Source organism: Hippoglossus stenolepis, chromosome 2 (genome assembly GCF_022539355.2).
Source record: "Hippoglossus stenolepis isolate QCI-W04-F060 chromosome 2, HSTE1.2, whole genome shotgun sequence".
Lineage (NCBI taxonomy): Eukaryota > Metazoa > Chordata > Actinopteri > Pleuronectiformes > Pleuronectidae > Hippoglossus > Hippoglossus stenolepis.
Genome location: NC_061484.1, coordinates 14,005,120 through 14,023,520, shown reverse-complemented (window position 1 = coordinate 14,023,520; position 18,401 = coordinate 14,005,120). Strand labels below are relative to the sequence as shown.

The window sequence follows — 18,401 nt, the reverse complement described above, 5'->3', positions numbered from 1 at the left end:
ATTTCTTGCATTAAAATTAATAGAATGTTGAATCATTAAATACACTATGATCAATTATTCCTATACTCCTCCATGGCCACTTATAGGACTAGTCAGTAAAGTATCTACATGCAGAGTCCTGTGTTTTCAGTCTACTCCATAATGTCGCTGTACTGTGTCTGTAGAAGTGTATGCTGCTATTGAAATACCTTGACTATAACCCACCAGGCTTTAGAGACAGATGTATCCTATAAATAGCCTGGCTACTGTCTCCATGCCCACTAATGCTGCTGCTAATACACACTGCAAGCTCCACAATGTAAGAGACATGGCTGTTATAGAACCTTTTGGTCAGATACGTCACGAGCAATCAACAGGGATCCAGCATCTTTTTGTGCTATATTCAGATTCTAATCATCTGAGGCTTAATTTCACAGCTCACCAGCACTAAAGATTGAATTTTGTGAGCCAGATGTGCTGATTTATTGAAATAGATAGTCAGGGCACAATCCAATACTTTCATAATTCCTCTGATGCTCTTATTCCAGCGCTGTTGGAAAACAGATACACCATTATAACATTCTGAGTAAAACTAGGAGTCTGTGTGTTTCTGTGTTTTTCCTTGTACTGTAGTTTTCCTCTGTTCATAAGCAGGGTGGAAGAGGGTCAAAGACAGAGATGCCCTATTTTACTGATCCGGGGATGTTTTTGCTGACTTTGTTTATGATCTAGCTTTGTAATTTCACTTTTTGGGGAAAGCAGGGGCGAGCTATTAATTATTCAGATAAGCCAATGCGAAGAATAATGAGGAGAAAGGGTTCAGATCAGAGACAGTCTGGGAGGCTCTCTGTTGTGCGTTGCCTCCCTCTTTATCCAGAATCCTTAGAGAATCCCCGCTGATAGATTAGCTGACAGAAGCCATGTGTTTAAGTGCCACGAATCTGGGCCTCCTCCTTCCCTCTGCCACTGCAGACAGAGGAATCGCACCCGAAAGTAAAGTATGCATTTAATGTGCTGTATAATAAAGCCCTGTGAAAGTATGTAGAATGTCATTAATCCTGCCGTTCTCAAACAGTCTAAAGACACATAACGCATGCTCTTTGATGTTAATAATATATTCTCCTGCCTACATGAATTTCATATTCATGTAAAGTGTCGCTCTGTGGATTCCACCTATCCACCTATCCACCTATTCAGCTCCTGGGTGGAATATCACAGTAGAGACCACACTTCTCTAAAAGTGCAATCTCGTCTGTGTGTGATGTCCCTTTGCTCCTGAGAAAGGAACCACCTTTATACACCTGCAGTAATTGATGCTGAATGAAAGTATGTTTATTTCCTTACTCTGAGAGTAACAACATTGTAAGACAAAGTAAGAATGTAAGACCAGTTTCTCATGACAGTATTTGCCAAGTCAGAGGAAAGATTACAGGAGAATGTTTGATACATTTCAGTGGGAATGTGGTGGCACTGGATTAAAAGTTCCTGTTGCCTCACGGAGTGTCACATTAGGAGGAAGACGGATGAGGGAACCTCCAGCGGAGAACGGCTCCGTCTGCGCTGGTGCTGACTAAGGTGCGGTTGTTGGAGCAGATCTTGATGCTGGTGATAGTGACACCATGAGCTACCCCCACGTGTGTCACTGCACCTTCCATGTAGTCCCACACCTTCACCAGCTTGTCTTCTCCACCTGGTCAGGAAGGGAGAGAAATGTATCAGTAAGTTTGAGCAAAGCTTGTGTTATAATATTAGACAAGGAAGTGAAAACAAAGGCTCTGAAGAGATGAAAACGCTCAATGTATAAGTGTAAAAAAGCCTCATAAAAATAACCCGAGACAAGACAATACTGATTCAACAACAATCCAGGAGCTTGGGGACTTGGTTAAATTATTAGATAAATATAAACATAGAGTAAATTGATAAAATGAGCAATGCAACAAGCAGCAGAGGTGTAATGGGCCGTACCCGTCACAAAGTGTTTGCCGTCCTGGGAGATGTGCAAGGCGTTAATGGGCCCAGACTGCGAGCCCTCCACTTCTCTTATGGTAGCACCTTCGTACACGTCCCAGTAGGCAACCTGAGACAAACACAAAACACACATAAATGATCAAATGTTGGTGGGTTCATTGTCGGCATTGTTTATGGAAGTCAAGGGAGAAACAGTGTATATGTGTGTTAAGTATGATGTACACTGATATTGTGGTGTCTCGTTTCTCCACTGTTTTTGTAGCATAGAATCGAATCAAGTAAAGTAAAGTAAAGTAAAGTAAAATAATATAAGAAAACAAAGAGGAAACAAAATAGTGTAGATCGCCTCCTAGGGGCTGGCGGCAGTATGGGTCATAAACCCCGCCTCCTTCATGTTAGTGGATGAAACATGCAATAGCTGTTGAACAGACAAACTACACGGACGATAAAGCTGATGACAACTCCTTGTTATGGTTTTGTTCTATTACATCATCATATACATTCTGAAATATGCAACATTACACCTTGAAACTGAACTTCCATTATTCTCACTTTGCATGGAAATGAGCAGATCTGTGGTCAGATTCTATCAGCCTGTCAGACACTATTTGTGAGACATGTTTGCTGATTTGAATGAGATTTAAACATCCCTGGGGCTTCACAGCTGCCAAAAGTATCCAGTCTCACAAAAAGGCACTTGTTAGCTGAAGTTATTTATAGCACCAGCAGCAGAATCATCACAGTACAGGACACAAACAAGGGTTCCTCCCTGTATTTACTGTAAACCACCAAAACTGATTAGATCTTAAAAGCATTAAGGTAATACAAGGTAAATAAAGGGGCCAGATGGATTCACAGGGTTATCAGATAGCAAAACGCACATCAAGTGATTAAAGTATCATAAAACAAATTTAAACATCTAATTTAAATCTATAGCCTGACTCACATGATGCTAATAAACAGTATACAGTTGTTTACTATATTAAATGACTAAGAGAAAGCATATGCAGCTTCATATATGTTGGTTATGCTCAAAAGTAAAACTTCGAGAGCTGCTCCGAATAAGCCCAACGTTTACGACAACGGCTTTTGAGACAGGATTTCATTCCTCTGCAAGTCCATGCCCATAATGCATTAGGGGAGGAGAAAATGTAATCTCAGACTGACATATCAAATACTGTTGGTTATTTTGGAATGAAAGAGGAACAAAAGGCTCAGTGGGAAAAAAAAAAAAAGGGATGTTATTTATAGTTTCAGAACTGCAGAGTGATTCTCAAAGCAATAAGCTGCCCTTTTAAGCCACAGGAACATTTCTGTGGGGGCTGTTTGAGTCCACAGCGTTCCTCTGCCTCAGACTGCCTTACTCACACTGCCGATATTAATATTTCCACTAAATAACCTTGCAAAACATAACTAAGAGAAACACCAGTCACGTGCAAAGGGGAAGACGGTTCATCGTGAACAAAAAATGGAAAGTCCTGTTATCTTTTTATTTTATTTTTATGAATCTTGCTTATTTGCCTCAGATCAGAATATACAGTTCACAGCTGCACAGATTATGCAAATTCATTCCGCTGAGGAGTGTGTTGTGTTTACTATCATGGGACCACTTAAGCAATGTTTCCAACAAACAGCAAACAAAGACGTACCTCCAAAAAACACCACTACATAGCTTCTCTTTGTGTACGGGAAAATAATGTTTACACAAAGGATTCTGTATAAATACGAGTGTGGCCAAAAATGACACTCCTCATTCCTCCACTATGTCACCTTGCATCCCTTCCTCCATGGCCGCAGTCACGACCTTTACCTCCCTCGTCTCATCTGTGCAGCAGCTTATTAGAGACCCGTGCTTGTGTGAGTTGTCTGGACCCATCTGTGTTCCCTCCACCTCAGCCTGGGGGTCTGGCCCTCAGCCATGACACTGGGCCACCAGGTAAATTAATTACATGCAGCGAGCGGGAGCAGGTCTTAGATGTCAGGGCTTCTGTTGGTGCAGCTCACCTCCTTACCAGGAAAGACTTGAGTACAGTCTGCTCAGCAAGAGGAGCTACATCATTCAGGCCTTAGGCTAATGAGTTCATTAAATGTGAAGTTAGAATGAGGCTCACAAAGTTCTCAGTTATCTAAGATCACACCTAACTACTATGAACTGTGTAAACTGCTGGCTATGGCACTTTATATTTATTTGTTTTTTTTATCAATAAAAGGTTGTTTTAACTATGTGATATAATATATGAATTGTGTTTATTGTTTCTTTTATTTCACTTTAACCAACCAGATGTAGCACTCTTCATTTCATTGTATTTTTACCCCCGCCAAGGTTATGTTTTCATTTGCTGTTGGTTGTTATTAAGTAAGATTACACAGAAACTTAATAAATAATGCAGAGATCTTTATGTAGAAAATCCTTCATATGTATCAATGAACAGGTAAAACATAAAACAATTTATTCACTTACTGTATGGTAACAAAGATTTGTCTTTGTTTGATGTTTGCGGAACATTTCTGTGCACATGTATCTGACACATGTATATGCAATATGTTGATAAAGTGGCCAATCAGCCTTGGTGGAGGTATGTGCTCTTTGGATGCCCTTCCCGTTGTACAATACAATAAAGGCTTTCTATTCTATTCTATTCTATTATATGTGCTATTTTACGTTAGCCATCAAAACTACATCTTCTCTTAGCAAATCAAACATTAAATCTATTGAATCTAATTATATCATTCCTGACCATCAGAGAAGAGTCAGCACCCCTCGGTCCTTCCTTGTATCAATGAGGCCAGTTGCGTAAACTTGCAGACAGACAAACAGCAATGGAAATATAAACTTCTAGGTGGAGGTAAACATGCATCATCATCAATTTTTCTCTTTCTCTTTCTCCTCATCCTTTTCTTAGCCGTTTGGAGTAAGGAGAGAGAGAGAGAGAGAGAGAGAGAGAGAGAGAGAGAGAGAGAGAGAGAGAGAGAAAGAGAGAAAGAGAGAGAGAGAGAGAGAGAGAGAGAGAGAGAGAGAGAGGGAAAGAGAGAAAGAAAGAGAGCATTGGTATTTGTTTTCCTAGACAGAGCGCCTGTGTCCTGGGATGAGCAGATGGTGGATCTGGCTGGCGCTTGGGTTGCATAGGCACATCCGCAGGAAGGCACGAACACCACAGCACTCCTCTCAATCTCTCTCCTCTCCCATGAATCCCTCCTTCTCACTCTCTCTCTCTCTATCCGCTCGCTCAGCACATCCACAGCGCTGAGTTAATCAGCACAACTTGTCCTCGCCTCCCAGTGTGCGGGGGGGGAGGCAACCGTATGGGCCTGGTGTGTGTGGCGGGGTTTAAAGGGTGCGGATGAAGTGCACAATCAAGGAAATAAGCATTTCACTCTGCCACGGCGAACTTGTGACCTTACGTAAATAAGTGGTGCTGAGTTAATCACAATGACTCCGAGTGTGAGTGTTGAGTGTTTTTGCCACAGTGACTAGCAGCCAACACGGTGGCTTAATTATGTTGAGCCTGGAAACAAATTAGGAGCTTTTCGAGCTAATCTACAGACACGCAAGTGTGTGTGTGCTCGTGCAAGTCTGCTGATCTTACAAGAGAGACAGGCTTTTCACTGAGTGGAGATTATAACGACAATAACAGCATAATGAGATATCTAGATTATGATTGTCGAGTGTCAGTCTCTTTGCACACAGAGGGATTTTCAATCACTGTGTTTTTTTTCCTGCGAGGGATGAGTGGCTCTGTTATGAGTCCCTGGGAATTCTCTGCTAACCAGCTCTTACATCCCAGTGCCTAAAACCAACCAAGACCGATACATGGATGGATTTTTTAGATTAATGTAATGGATTACTCTAGTTGGGCTCTACAATTATTATGCACTATCGGTACTGAGTTAAAGTCCGGAGGCTCACCTTTCTGTCAGTGCCACTGGTAATGATCTGGTGTTCCTCTGGGTGGTAGCACACTGCCCTACACATCGTGTTGGTGGCCATCATCTGAAGACTCATGAATCGCCTACAGGAAGAGATGCAGAAGAGCCAGAGGATGAGATTAAAGAAATTCCAGAGGAGGGTGTTTCACAGGTGCACTCATAATCTTGAAAAATAATCTATGCTGGGGGTGTTCTCACTCCATGAACTGCCCACTTCAGTTTACTGAAGACGAGCCATGTCAATGGTGTGACAGTTGCCTCGCCTTCTGGTTTTCGTCACTTCTGTCCAGCATCTACTGTTAATCAACTTTGGGTGTGTGTGCTATGGTACACAAGCCATTCTGTATAGTTACAGATTAATCTAATTATAAGAAAACACAAAAAAAGAAACTAGTGTATTGCAAACCCACTTGCAGAGAAAACATGCACACACACAAACCCCAACAAAATGTCCTCTTTGTACAGAAAGATTATTGTGTCAGTCCAGATTCATTTAGGCCAGGGGTGGGAAACCTCCAGCTTCTGGTCCGCTTACGGCTATGAGACAATTTGACCACCAGACATACACAGACATAAACAAAAAATTATATGTAATTAATTAATTAATGTTTGCGGGGATGCAGTCGCCGTGATGAAAAATAATATGTAGCGTCATGACAGCTGGAAACGTGATAAACCGGATTGTTAGCTGGATTTAACACTGTGGCAGAGACAATGTCACACAGGCAGGTTTTCTAGTGAACAAGCTAAGACGCTAAGAAGTTGAAACCTCATACAGATGTAAAACTGAAGGAGCCTTTTTGCTGCTGCGGAGCTGTGAGGACTCGACAAAGTCAAACTGTGCATCATTGTTTGCAAACACTGTGCGTTTTCCTTCTCTGCAAGAACAATTTAAACCTGCTATCATGTCTGCATATGCAAAACTCCTTCAGGCCTTTTTTTTTTGCGTGGATGAAAAGTAAACAAAAAGGAACTGAAAATATTTGCTACGCCATTAAATATGGATCCAGCTGACGTGCCTGACAACCCACAACATGAAATCATTGAGCTCCAAAACAACGACAAACTCAAAGTTTTTCGAACAACAACCTCCCTCTGCCCGAAATCTATAAAGTTATGTACGGCCTGAAGATTTACACCATTCGGAGGAGACGAGCACCAAAGTTTACATCTTTGTTTGGGACAACCTACTGCTGTGAGCAGTTATTTCAAAACTGACACTGAAAAAAACCCTCTTTGACAAAAGAAAGGCAGGTCTAGTTATTACATAAGAGGGATAGATTGATGTTTTCAGTTATTTAGTCTGCATCTGAATGGCCCTCAAAGGATGTTAAATGTAAGTGGCCCTTGATTGTAAAAAAGGTTCCCCATCCTTTTTGTTGGCTCTTGTCTGTCTAATATTCTTTTCTCCATCAGCTTGTTAGTAATCATACCAAAAGCCCCGGCTGCCCTTTAATCCACCGACTTATTCATCGAAGAGGAGAATCACTCATAATTCAACCACTGTCAGAGTTTTTAAAGGTTTTATTCTCTTCTCAGAAGAAGCCCATGGATTGAAGGATTTAAAGCTTTCTGAAGCCCAGGATTTTTTCTTTTGAATCCTATTATACCAGCCAGACACCAAGGGACAACTTCAGCATTGCTCTCTCATAGCAGCTCAGACCTTGAGGCAGTGCTCTCGATTTTCTATTGTCATTTATTTTTCTGGTGGTTATGTATATCATTAGCAATCGAGTACTGGATAATGTAATTACCCTGCTTGCGCTGAACAAGTAGGTTACTGTTTTCACCTGTGTGTGTGTGTGTGTGTGTGTGTGTGTGTGTGTGTGTGTGTGTGTGTGTGTGTGTGTGTGTGTGTGTGTGTGTGTGTGTGTGTGTGTGTGTGTGTGTGTGTGTGTGTGTGTGTGTGTGTGTGTGTGTGTGTACAATATAACTCAACAGCACATGGACGGATTTTGACCAAATTCTGTGGGAATATTTGCATAGAGGGTATCTTCACAAGTTCATCGCCTTATTATTCTTATTAGACATTTTATATCTAATTAAATATCTATCAATTCATGTCCTCTCAGCTAAATAGACCCAGCTGAGTGTTAGAAAACTCTAATTTAAGATTCACCCACTTTGAGGTTATGGGTGGAATTAACATTTGACCAATGAATCACAGGATTGTATTGTATTTGCTACAACCACTAACATAAACTAAAAATGAATTAGAAAACCCAGGAGAGTACTGTATTCACTAATTATACAAGAATAAAGTTAATACAGTATGTGTGAAATGGGTGTTTAAGTTTTTGCTCTGTGAATTGAAGTTCACATGTGTTTGCGTATTTGCAGATGAGCTACTCACACAAGGTCCCAGATGATGCAGGAACCATCAGTGCTGACAGAGACACACTCACTGTCGTCGCTCTTGATTTGGATACAAGTCACAGGGCCTTTGTGCTTTGTCATGGTCTCCAGCAGTCGATGGCCTTGTTTCTGCAGCTCCCACACACGCACCTACAATAGGAGAACCCATTAAGCCTCTCAGGATATGCTTTTGTACATCAGATATTATTCATATTAAAATACTCTCTTGTCTTTCTTTCAGTGATTTGTAATGCAATGGCATAGTACAACTATATGCTGTCTTTCTTTTGTAAATCTGTCATAATGCAGTCTCAATGTATTGAACACACATGTTAAAATATTTGTGTTTGTGCACAATAGCCCTGCATCTGTACCATAGAATTACAATAGATTAAAGCAAAGCAACTCTTTTTAAAACTCTATTTAAAACGAAAATGTCCAGAAGATAATGTGTTGAGTAACCAGCTGTTTACTGCACATCTTGGAAGGATTGGTGGGTACTGAAATTGTAAAATCTATTTATTATCATGGTATTTGGAAAATTAGAATGTGTTGCTTTGTTTTTTATTTTTACTTGATGAGGAAACTGAAGTATTAGTTTGAAGCATATCACTGTTAATGACTCCTGACCTTCCCGTCTCCCCCTCCACTGATGATCCTCTTGGAGTCCCTGGTGCCAGCGATGGATGTCACCCCCTTTTTGTGTGCATTGTTAATGATGAGCATGAGCCGACCGCTTTCTGGCCCAAACTGACGAATCCCACCATCATTCCATGCTGGAAAATAGAGACATCAGTTCAAAGCTAAGATAAGTTTGATTTCAGTAGGTAAAATAGTATAATATTAGCAGAGGTGTTAGTGGTTCATGCCCACCAGTGACCAATATAAACAAGGCTGAACTACAGTTCACATCAAGAAACAAAAACAGAGCCTTGGAGCAATAAGCTCCAGTGTGTTGTTTACAGACATCTCTCCCTGATTCTCACCACTAATGATGCTTTGTCCATTAGCCATGAAGTCCAGGGCATTACAGGTCATGTTGGGTACAGTTATGCACAGCAGCTCTTTAGGGTTGTCAATGTGCCACAGCTTGATGTCCTGCTCAGAGCAGGTTCCAAATAATTCAGAGGTTCCCCTGGCAGAAAAACAAAAAAGAATTTTAGTGAAGTGAATGTGGGTTATAACTACCTTTTATAAAATAATACTAATTGATTAAAGGCAACCAGATATCCATAGAATTATTTATATTATAAAGTTAGATTCAAACCCACGTCTATGTACAATATATCTACAGTTAAACAGTTTTTCTAAGCTCAAAATGAAGTGACATGGATGAGGCATTCATATGTCACCCTCTAGTGAGCACAATGTGGTACTGAAGTTATGCACAAGGAGAAATTTAAAGTTTTTTAAAAAGTTAAAAGTTCACGTTTCTTTGCCAAAGAAAGAAATACAACTAGTCACATTAGAGGTTTAGGAATCATCACTATATGTTCATGTAATATTAGGAAAGATTTAGTTTTGTTGTTCTACAGAATATCAGAGGATTTCCCTTGGGTGCATATCGTTTACCTGCAAGAGGAAGGATTTGTGACTGGTATGGAATTATTCAGCCAGGGGGCAAAATAACATAACAATATGCTGAATGGCTGAATTACTTGTTGTGATAGTTACTGAAATATAGCACCAGGTCTGTTTCTGTCTGACTCTAAATTAGAGGCAATCCAATACACGCTGGTATGATGTTGTCTGCTTGCAAAGTTCACCTTCGCTGCATGGCAAGCTTGAGAAAAACAGTGAAGTACTAAAGTTTTTTCCACGACAAATGTGAACAGATTGAAAATGCGGAATCAGACAACAAATGCCAATGCAAACTTATACAATACAACACATCTGAAGTGGAAGCTATTTGATATTTCTTTGTTTGGAGGTTGTATAGACATTTTGTAAGAGGCTTTTATGATTACAATTGAGTATAATATAAACAAGACTGAATTTAAACAGTGCACGACATTTACCAGTCAATTATTAAAGCTGAAACAAGGCCAGAAGTCATTTTACTCTCTCTTCCTCTCTTCCTCTCTGTCTCTTACTTACAAAGGAATGGCTACGTCCTTGACAGCACTGGTGTGGCTGCTGGACACGAGTTCAGCTTCGAAGTCCACGTAACTGATGCGGTGCATCTGAGCAGCCTCTGTCCCAACATAGAACTGGTCGTCTTCTCCTCTTAAAGCAATGGAGGTCACCCCCTTTTCCACCTGAACTTTCCTAATGTGGGAAAAGAGATCAAAATAAAGTTAAACAGTTAACATTACAATGGTATTCTGCACAGAGAGGACAGAATACCATTGTGTGTGTGTGTGTGTGTCTGTGCATATATACATGATATAATGATACAGTTTTAGGACTCACTTGAGAATTTTGAAGGTAGTACTGGAACACAGAGTGATGGTACCGGATCCAGATCCTAGAAGTAAGTACCCAGACTTCAGTATTTTCAGGACACTGACCCCCTGCACAGAAAAGGCATGACTTTAAATTACGTATTATGTACACAAACAATATGTCACTTCTCAAATTACTAGTTCTTTGATGCAAGCTGATTGATCAATCTATCTACAAAGATCTGGTCGAATATTGAAGAGCTGTGTGAATTACCTACAGGACGTATAACCTAAAAGCTACCACACTTTATAAATAAAAGAATAAATGGAGCATACAAACAAATGGAGAAATTACAGCTGCTGATCAAATGAAATTCACAATATCAACCATTGCATATATTTTCCAAAGAGCGTTCAAACAGGAAAACGGTATCAGCACGATTTACAAAGCAGGAAACATGACAGTGCAAGTGAACAACAGCTGAAATGACCCGTGTTGCGCCTCATGAGGCTGACTTACCAGGCTGTATTTTGATTTAACTGGACCACAGTCACTCAGGTGCCTCGAATTCAGGTTGATCTTCATTATGTCTCCACTGGTAGTGCCACAGAAAATGAACTGATCGTCCTCTGAGATCTGTGTGATATACAAACAAGTCAACCTGACCAATGCTATCTTAATATCATATCTAGTGGACTATAAGTTTTTTATTTCATGAAAGTGTGTGATATCACATTCAGTGGTGTGCTTGTGTGCATTCTTTAGTGGCTGTATATCTCCCCAAATGGGACTACAACAGTTGTATCAGCAGTCAAACTGACAAAAGCCATTAAGCAAAACTCAGATAAACATCAAAGTGGTTAAAAATAGTTTAATAAGCTGGATAAACAATATGATGTGAATGAAAAACTCTCACAGCCTCATACCTCTATACACTTCACCATCCTCCTGAGCTTTCCTGTCTGACACTCTGTGGCTGTGATCTTCCGGTTGGTGAGGTTCAGCTCCCAGACTCGCAGTGTTCCACTGTCCCCCCCCCCCAAAAAAAAAGATATTTAAAATGGTTGCAGATAAAAACATCAAAGCCACATTAACAGGGAACAGCATTCACTCACTTCCCAGCAGAAACAAAGACGTTGTCATTGGTATTCGAGTACTGCAGAGTGAAGCAGTGACCAGAACTATTAGCTGAGGCTGGGCTTCCACAGATGAACTGCTTGGTCTCAATATCCCAAACGATGATGCTGACAACACACAGAAAACACATCACACACTCAACAAAATCGAGAGTTTGTACAGCTGAGTCAATTTAGGAGCACAAGTTAGACCAAACATGATGTTTACCGGCCATCATCCTGACCCCCGAGGGACACCAGGTACTTGTCGTTCGGAGAGAAGGACAGCGCCTCTACCTTCGCCTTGTGGAGGTTCAGCTGGGCATGGATTGATCGCTGTGTATAGTCCCAGATAATAACTGCAGCCTGGGTAAACCATAGGGGTAAACATGTAAATAATTCTTCTAAATGTTCCAAGTGATAAATGTGTTTTTCCATCCTTTACTTTGAAAGGATTCAAGTCCACATTGTGTTGATGCAAACAAGAATGACTCTTTCCTGATGTACCACACATCAAAAGGATAAATCAAACAGGTAATTGATGATAATGGGAATTTAGTGAGTTATCCTAATCCAAACTAGAAACTTTGACATTATGTTACCTCAAAGCCCATGAAGTTGACCTGTCCAGAGGCAATATACGATCCACTGTTGGACACTGAAATACAGGATATATTGTTTGTGTGTCCATGGAGGAACTCCTGCTTTCCATCTGTGAGACTCTTCAGAATCACCGTGGATCCCAGAGGATAGATGAGGTGCTCTCTGTCTGGGTGTACGTTCAAGCCAGAAAACACGTGTCCTGATGAAATGAAAGGGTGGCATACTGTAAGATTTGACATGTTTTAATACAGAAACTGACAACAAAATAAACTGTTTGCGATCATCATTGGTGATAACTGTTCTTTGTGCCTTTTGAATTATTCTGTCAAAGGAACCCGGTCCAAACACAACAAACAAATTCTAACAACGGGATGCATGACAGCTAGAAGACTGAAAGCAGCAAACTGGAAGGTCGCAGATAAGATGAAAGGACTGTGGCTCTGATCTCTTGGAGATGATCTCCATGGAGGGAGCAGCATCTAATCTTACATTATAATGAGGAACAACAACTGTGGAGGGTCACAACCATAGACTGTATATAGGTCACAACTGACATTGTTCGTTAAATACTCTACCCAAGATCCTGAGTCATACATCCGATATAACATGGACGACCAGTCTTCCCGTATTTATGTATTGTTTCATGATCACACATTAGCATTAGCATTAGCTCAGCATCAACTAGAAACCGTTGGAAGTTGGTTAGAAAACTTACCATTGAAGCCAATGACAGCCTCCAGTTCAAGTTGAGTGACTCCTTGTGTTTTATCGGCCATGGCTACTTCTACTTTCTCTGCCTCCTGTTGAGTGTAAAGATACTTTGTGAGGTTACTTTCATCAATAAAAGTACATTTATCCAGCAAAGTAAAGTGTCTAACAGCTCAGGTAGCTCCTGTGCCTCAGCAAACTGCAGTGAGGGCTAACTCAAATGGTGGCAGCGGTAGCTTGTGTCCCCAGACTGTTGCTAGGTAACGTCAGTTTGCGAGAGACAGCGAGCTCGAATCGTGGCAGCGGCAGCTCGCAGAGGCACTTCCGGTGTCAACAGAAGCTGCCACTGATGTGTAAAGGCAGCTGCCTTTGTTGCCACACTGTTTGGAGGCTGAGAGCCACTAAAGCTGTTTGTGATGTATGAAATGAGATAAATACAGGTTTATGAAAGATTATTGGATGGTTCATTAGTTCTCAGGGGGTTGGACTCAAAATGAATCAAGAAAAGCTCATCATCTATCAGATTCATATGTTATTGGTTTCTATGGATAGGTAAGAACTCAAAGACTGTATTCCCAGTATCAGTTACAGTGTGACTGATACTGTGCCTGAGTGAACTGTTATGAACCAAAGGAGAAATGTACATTGTTATCCTTGCCTTAAATTCTACTTAAGGTGGTGAATAACTCCATGATAGCATTGATGCACAGAGATGCCACTGCTCATGTGGCAATTTATTGACGGCAACTGTACCATAGTAGATGGAAATACCTCAAAGGAACAAAGTTTTAGTAACGGTAGAACCAGGCACACTGCACTCTCCATTTATATATATACTCACTCAACTAGCCCAAATCTTTTCCTTATGACGGGATCTCAGGCCTTCTCCAAGGGCTCTTAGTTAAATACACTAACATCCATAAGAACATTTAAAATAGACATATTTTTAGTCCTTCAACTTGAAGATATTTTTATGAGTTATCAACTTCTCTGGTGTGAAAGCATCAGTGCAGACAGTGTGGCAGCAGAGGCAGATGCCTCCAAACAATGCACAAAAAACTTCAAAACTAAACTCCAAACGTAACACGACACTGTCTGTTAGTCAGTTGGTAAAGTTCAGGGACACAATGTAAAAAATCTATACAAGATATTGTATGAAAAGATTTTATTGGTGGCTATATTTTCTATAAGAAATAATGTTCCAGGTAGATTTTTGTAGGTCAAAGTTCATTTCAAAATTTAATTTGAGCACATTACTTGAATATGTATCTAAAACATACAAGGCCCATTGTTAATGCTATTACAATGAAGCCTTCTACAATACAATGCAATGTATCTGTTGGCAGTGAGATACTATGTCTGCATTGGGCGGCTGTGGATCAGTCGTCGGTTCAGTCCCTGTCTTCCTCTGCATGCCAACTTTCATCGGGCATGAAACTGAACCCTTCCCATTGAGAAAGTGCTGAACATAGTTGCACTGTATGAATGGTGACTGGCAAAAACTGTACTATAAAGAACTTCAATGGGTCATCGAGACTAGACAAATACAGATCATTTACAATTACAAAATACAGCCCATGATATATGCAATACACTTTGTGAAAAATCTAATTGAAATGAGAAAGACAAAGTTTGATATTCATTTTAATTATACACAACTCGTACTGGAGGAAAACATCTGCTGCACTGAACAGATGGAACCATTGTTCACTGTCTCAGTGAAGCTGATGCACTTCAGGCCACAGGTCTATCTGCAATCTCATTGGTAGGTGTTTCCCAAGAGTAGAGCAAGGTCAACTAAAGTCAAATACAGTGTACCAACACCTTTCTGCTCTGGCAGTACAGCATTAACCATTTGGCAGAAGTTCAATCAAAATAATAATGATAATTTGATACATGATTACAAAATTTACTGATTTTTGGCATTAAATTATTTATTCTGGGAAGATGGCTAAGAAATAAAAAAGATTGAAACATGATAGTGTATGAGATATCATCCATGCTATTTTTAGACAAATAAACATTTGTCATGAGAGGAAGACGTAAACAGAGCTACCCAGAAACTGTGCTGGACAGAACAGCCACCTGATCTGTGTTCGTCCAGGGTTGGGGAATCCTTATTCTAGGTAAACATTCATTTCTACTGCCAACATAGTTCAATAATAAACAAATGCCAGAAATGTACCTACAGGATTGTATCATAAAAATACTGGTAGAAGCGAATCGGAAACCCCATGCTAAGGATTTCCGTGAGCAGCAAAGTGAATCATTACAAAAATTTAAAATTTGTTCTCAATACACCACAAATTGGCAAATTGCTAACAAAATGTTCTCTCCAGTAATATTCTTTTTCAACTACTGGGATTCTCAGAGGCTCCTTCCAAACTTAATGTGTCTTTGGACATTTCCATCGACGTCTGTCCATGCACGTGTGTCCTCTGGTGTCTGCTTAGAGAATGGCTCCATGAAAACTTGCGACCACAGGTGAGGCACAGATAGGGTCTTTCTCCCGTGTGCGTCCGCTGATGTTTTATCAGAGACTTGTACCGTGTGAAGGTTGCCCCACATTCATTGCAAATATACTTCTCTGATTTAATGTGAACATTTTGTTCATGCTCTTTCATGTTGCCCAGCTGTGAGAAGCCTTTTCCACACACGGGGCAGAGATGCGGTTTCTCTCCCGAGTGGGTCAATCCATGAATATTCATATCCTGACGAGAGTAAAATCCTTTCCTGCAGATAACACATTTGTATGGTCGTTCCCCTGTGTGCCTCCTCATGTGTCTTTTAAGCCCTTCTGAACGGGAGAAGCAACTTTCACACACACTGCATCTGAAGGGTTTCTCCCCAGAGTGGGAGCGGAAGTGCCGACGGACCTCCGAGGCCTTGAAGAAACGCATCCCGCAGTCCGGGCAGCAGTGAGGCTTTTCCGGTTGCTCCTCGTGTGTCTTTTCATGTGCTTTGCAGTGACCTGACTCAGAGAATCCTTTCCCACAGATGGAGCAGGTGAAAGGCTTCTCCCCCGTGTGCATCCGCTTGTGACGGATAAGTTTGTTCAGTTTGCTGAACGTCTTCTTGCAGTATGAACACTGATGAGGCACTTTCGGTTTCTTTGAGTGTGTGCGCTTGTGCCTCTCTAGCTTTGAAGGCCTGTTGAAAATCTTTCCACAGTCAGGGCAGGGATGTTTGTTAGTCCTATTGTGGCAATTCTGGTGTCGGATCAGCTTCTCTTCTTGAGTGAAACTCTTGTCACAGTGCTGACACTGATGAAGAGTCTTAGGCGTCCTTGTGTGCACAGGTTTGTGCCTTTCTAGCTTTGATGGTCTGTCAAATACCTTCCCACAGGTGGAGCAAGGGTAACACTTGTCTTTAGTGCTGCTAGCTAGCGGCTTAGAGTCCTCTGTGTCAGTGGAATCTGATTCTGAGATTTCCTTCACGAGGATTTCTCCCGGACCTGATGAACAATCACACAAAAAAGAAAAACCTCTTAATACTTTACTCAGTGAACTGGTTGAACAGTCGGATTTATTATTAGATATGAAGAAGCATCAACACTTACTTTCCTCTGAAGATTCTGTTTTAGTGTCAGAAGTGGTGTCTGGTCCCATGACTGCAGCCTATTTATGTACAACAACAAAAAAAACCTCCTATTAGTATTGTACAGCAGTGACTCAGTGTTCTTCTCAGATTTGTATACTGTAGCCCGAGCGATGCTAGATGTCTTTGGGCTGATAGATGTAAATATTGAGGAGCTCTGATATTGATGGATTTTGTTTCAACATAAACACCAAATATGAGCAAAAGTGTTACGGCTTCATCTGCTTGTATTTTTGTCTCTAAGATACATTGTTAGAGGGACATTTAACAGCTGATGTCTTGATATACACTAATAAAGATACATCTGAAATCATTTGAAGCACCAGTGTGTAGGATTAAGTGGCAGCTAGAGGTGATTTTGCAGATGGCAACCAACTGAGTACCCCATCCACTCAGCCCTCACTTTTTTTTAAGTGTGTAGAATAATCTACAGTGGGCTTCATGTATCATAAAGACACTAATGGTCCTCTCTAGATACAGTACTTGGTTTGTCCAATCTGTGTTACTGTAGAAAAATGGTGGTGCAACATGGCAGCCTCCCTGGAAGAGGACATGCACTTGATATAAAGGTTAATTCCAAAGTAACAAAAAGTATGGTGATCGTATATACAAATGAAAACAACACTATGAATCGATTTCATAAATCCTACACACTGGACCTTCAACATTTGCACAGTCTTATTGTATTTGTGTAGAAGGCATGCAGAAGAGCTGGTGCTATGATATAGATGACAGGACAATAACGTCATGACAATATTGAAATAAAGGCATTAGGGTGACAACATTTCAACAAGGTCCCATGAAGATTACTTTCCAATGAAGTATTTTGCACTTCTCAATCCATTTTTGCACCATCTCAGTTGCACTACTTACATCCTATCTGCACTGTGCCTTTCAACGACTTTATGTTGTGTGCTTGTGTCTTAATGTGATAGCACACTTATATGTTTTGTCTTCTTGTATGTTCACACTGAGGGATCAGAGAGAAAGAGCATTTCAAACCCATATCTGTCCTGCACATAAGGCAGAACTGACGCTAAAGTTGACCTGAGCCGTCTCCTCATGCTGTGAGCCAGCCCTCTGGGGAAGTCTCATTCATATTTAGATAAAGTAAAGCATGCCGTGTTAATGGTATCAAGGACAAATGAAGGTAAAACCCACTGTGGGAGGATTTTTCAAACAATTAAATCTCCCTAATTTCACATGACTACTTCAGCGTTTGACTTTTAACTGTAAATCAGGCGTGTCGTCTATCCCTGATGTAATGCTAAACAATAAACTGTATTTCAATTAAGGATTTAGGAGACGCTGTTATAGGGAGCGCCTTTAATTGCAAGTTAGTCCGAGCTGATTCAGAGCTGATCGTGTAAACATGATGTCACGTCTGAGCATTAGCAGTGCAGCTTGTGTGTTAACAATAGATGTTAGCACGAGGGTTAACGTTAGCTGTCGTACCGCCGCACAGGCTGTTAAACGGAGGGTCGGTGAGTGAGACACACGCATGCACACAAACAGACCCGAGCAACACTAGCTAACTTAGCCCGAAGCTAACCTTGTCGCGTTGGCTCAATAACCCGTTAAGAAAACGAACAGGGCCTACGAGTTGGACTCCCACCTCTCTAATAATCCTTACAAGCAACGGCTGTCACATCTCTCTCCCGCAGCGCTTTAACCGGGGCCTGTTTCATGGTGAAATAAAGCTAATGGCTGCAGCTCGCTACAGCGTGAACTGCGTTATTCTTTCCCATCCTGGTGGGCGGACAC

At 40.9% G+C, this 18,401-nt stretch overlaps 2 protein-coding genes across 4 annotated transcripts; both read right to left on the bottom strand.

Moving 5' to 3' along the window:
- Positions 1-1,289: 1,289 nt before the first annotated feature.
- On the bottom strand, positions 1,290-13,314 carry cfap52 (cilia and flagella associated protein 52). Its single transcript, XM_035180033.1, has 14 exons — positions 13,048-13,314; positions 12,332-12,531; positions 11,959-12,095; positions 11,730-11,858; positions 11,541-11,640; positions 11,134-11,250; positions 10,642-10,742; positions 10,327-10,497; positions 9,216-9,364; positions 8,860-9,005; positions 8,228-8,379; positions 5,855-5,957; positions 1,945-2,056; positions 1,290-1,669 (listed from the first exon to the last, which is right to left on the bottom strand). Exons 1-14 carry the CDS (start codon positions 13,106-13,108, stop codon positions 1,488-1,490), a joined length of 1,860 nt encoding a protein of 619 aa, XP_035035924.1. The 5' UTR covers positions 13,109-13,314; the 3' UTR covers positions 1,290-1,487.
- An 876-nt stretch (positions 13,315-14,190) lies between these two features.
- On the bottom strand, positions 14,191-18,400 carry LOC118100417 (zinc finger protein 436). 3 transcript variants are annotated; one of them, XM_035145507.2, is made up of 3 exons: positions 18,190-18,400; positions 16,600-16,657; positions 14,191-16,494 (listed from the first exon to the last, which is right to left on the bottom strand). In XM_035145507.2, exons 2-3 carry the CDS (start codon positions 16,646-16,648, stop codon positions 15,392-15,394), a joined length of 1,152 nt encoding a protein of 383 aa, XP_035001398.1. In that variant the 5' UTR covers positions 16,649-16,657; positions 18,190-18,400; the 3' UTR covers positions 14,191-15,391. The 3 variants fall into 3 exon arrangements, with proteins under 3 accessions (XP_035001398.1, XP_035001389.1, XP_035001378.1); XM_035145498.2 differs by having other exon boundaries at positions 18,253-18,400; XM_035145487.2 differs by having other exon boundaries at positions 18,271-18,400.
- Position 18,401: the final 1 nt, after the last annotated feature.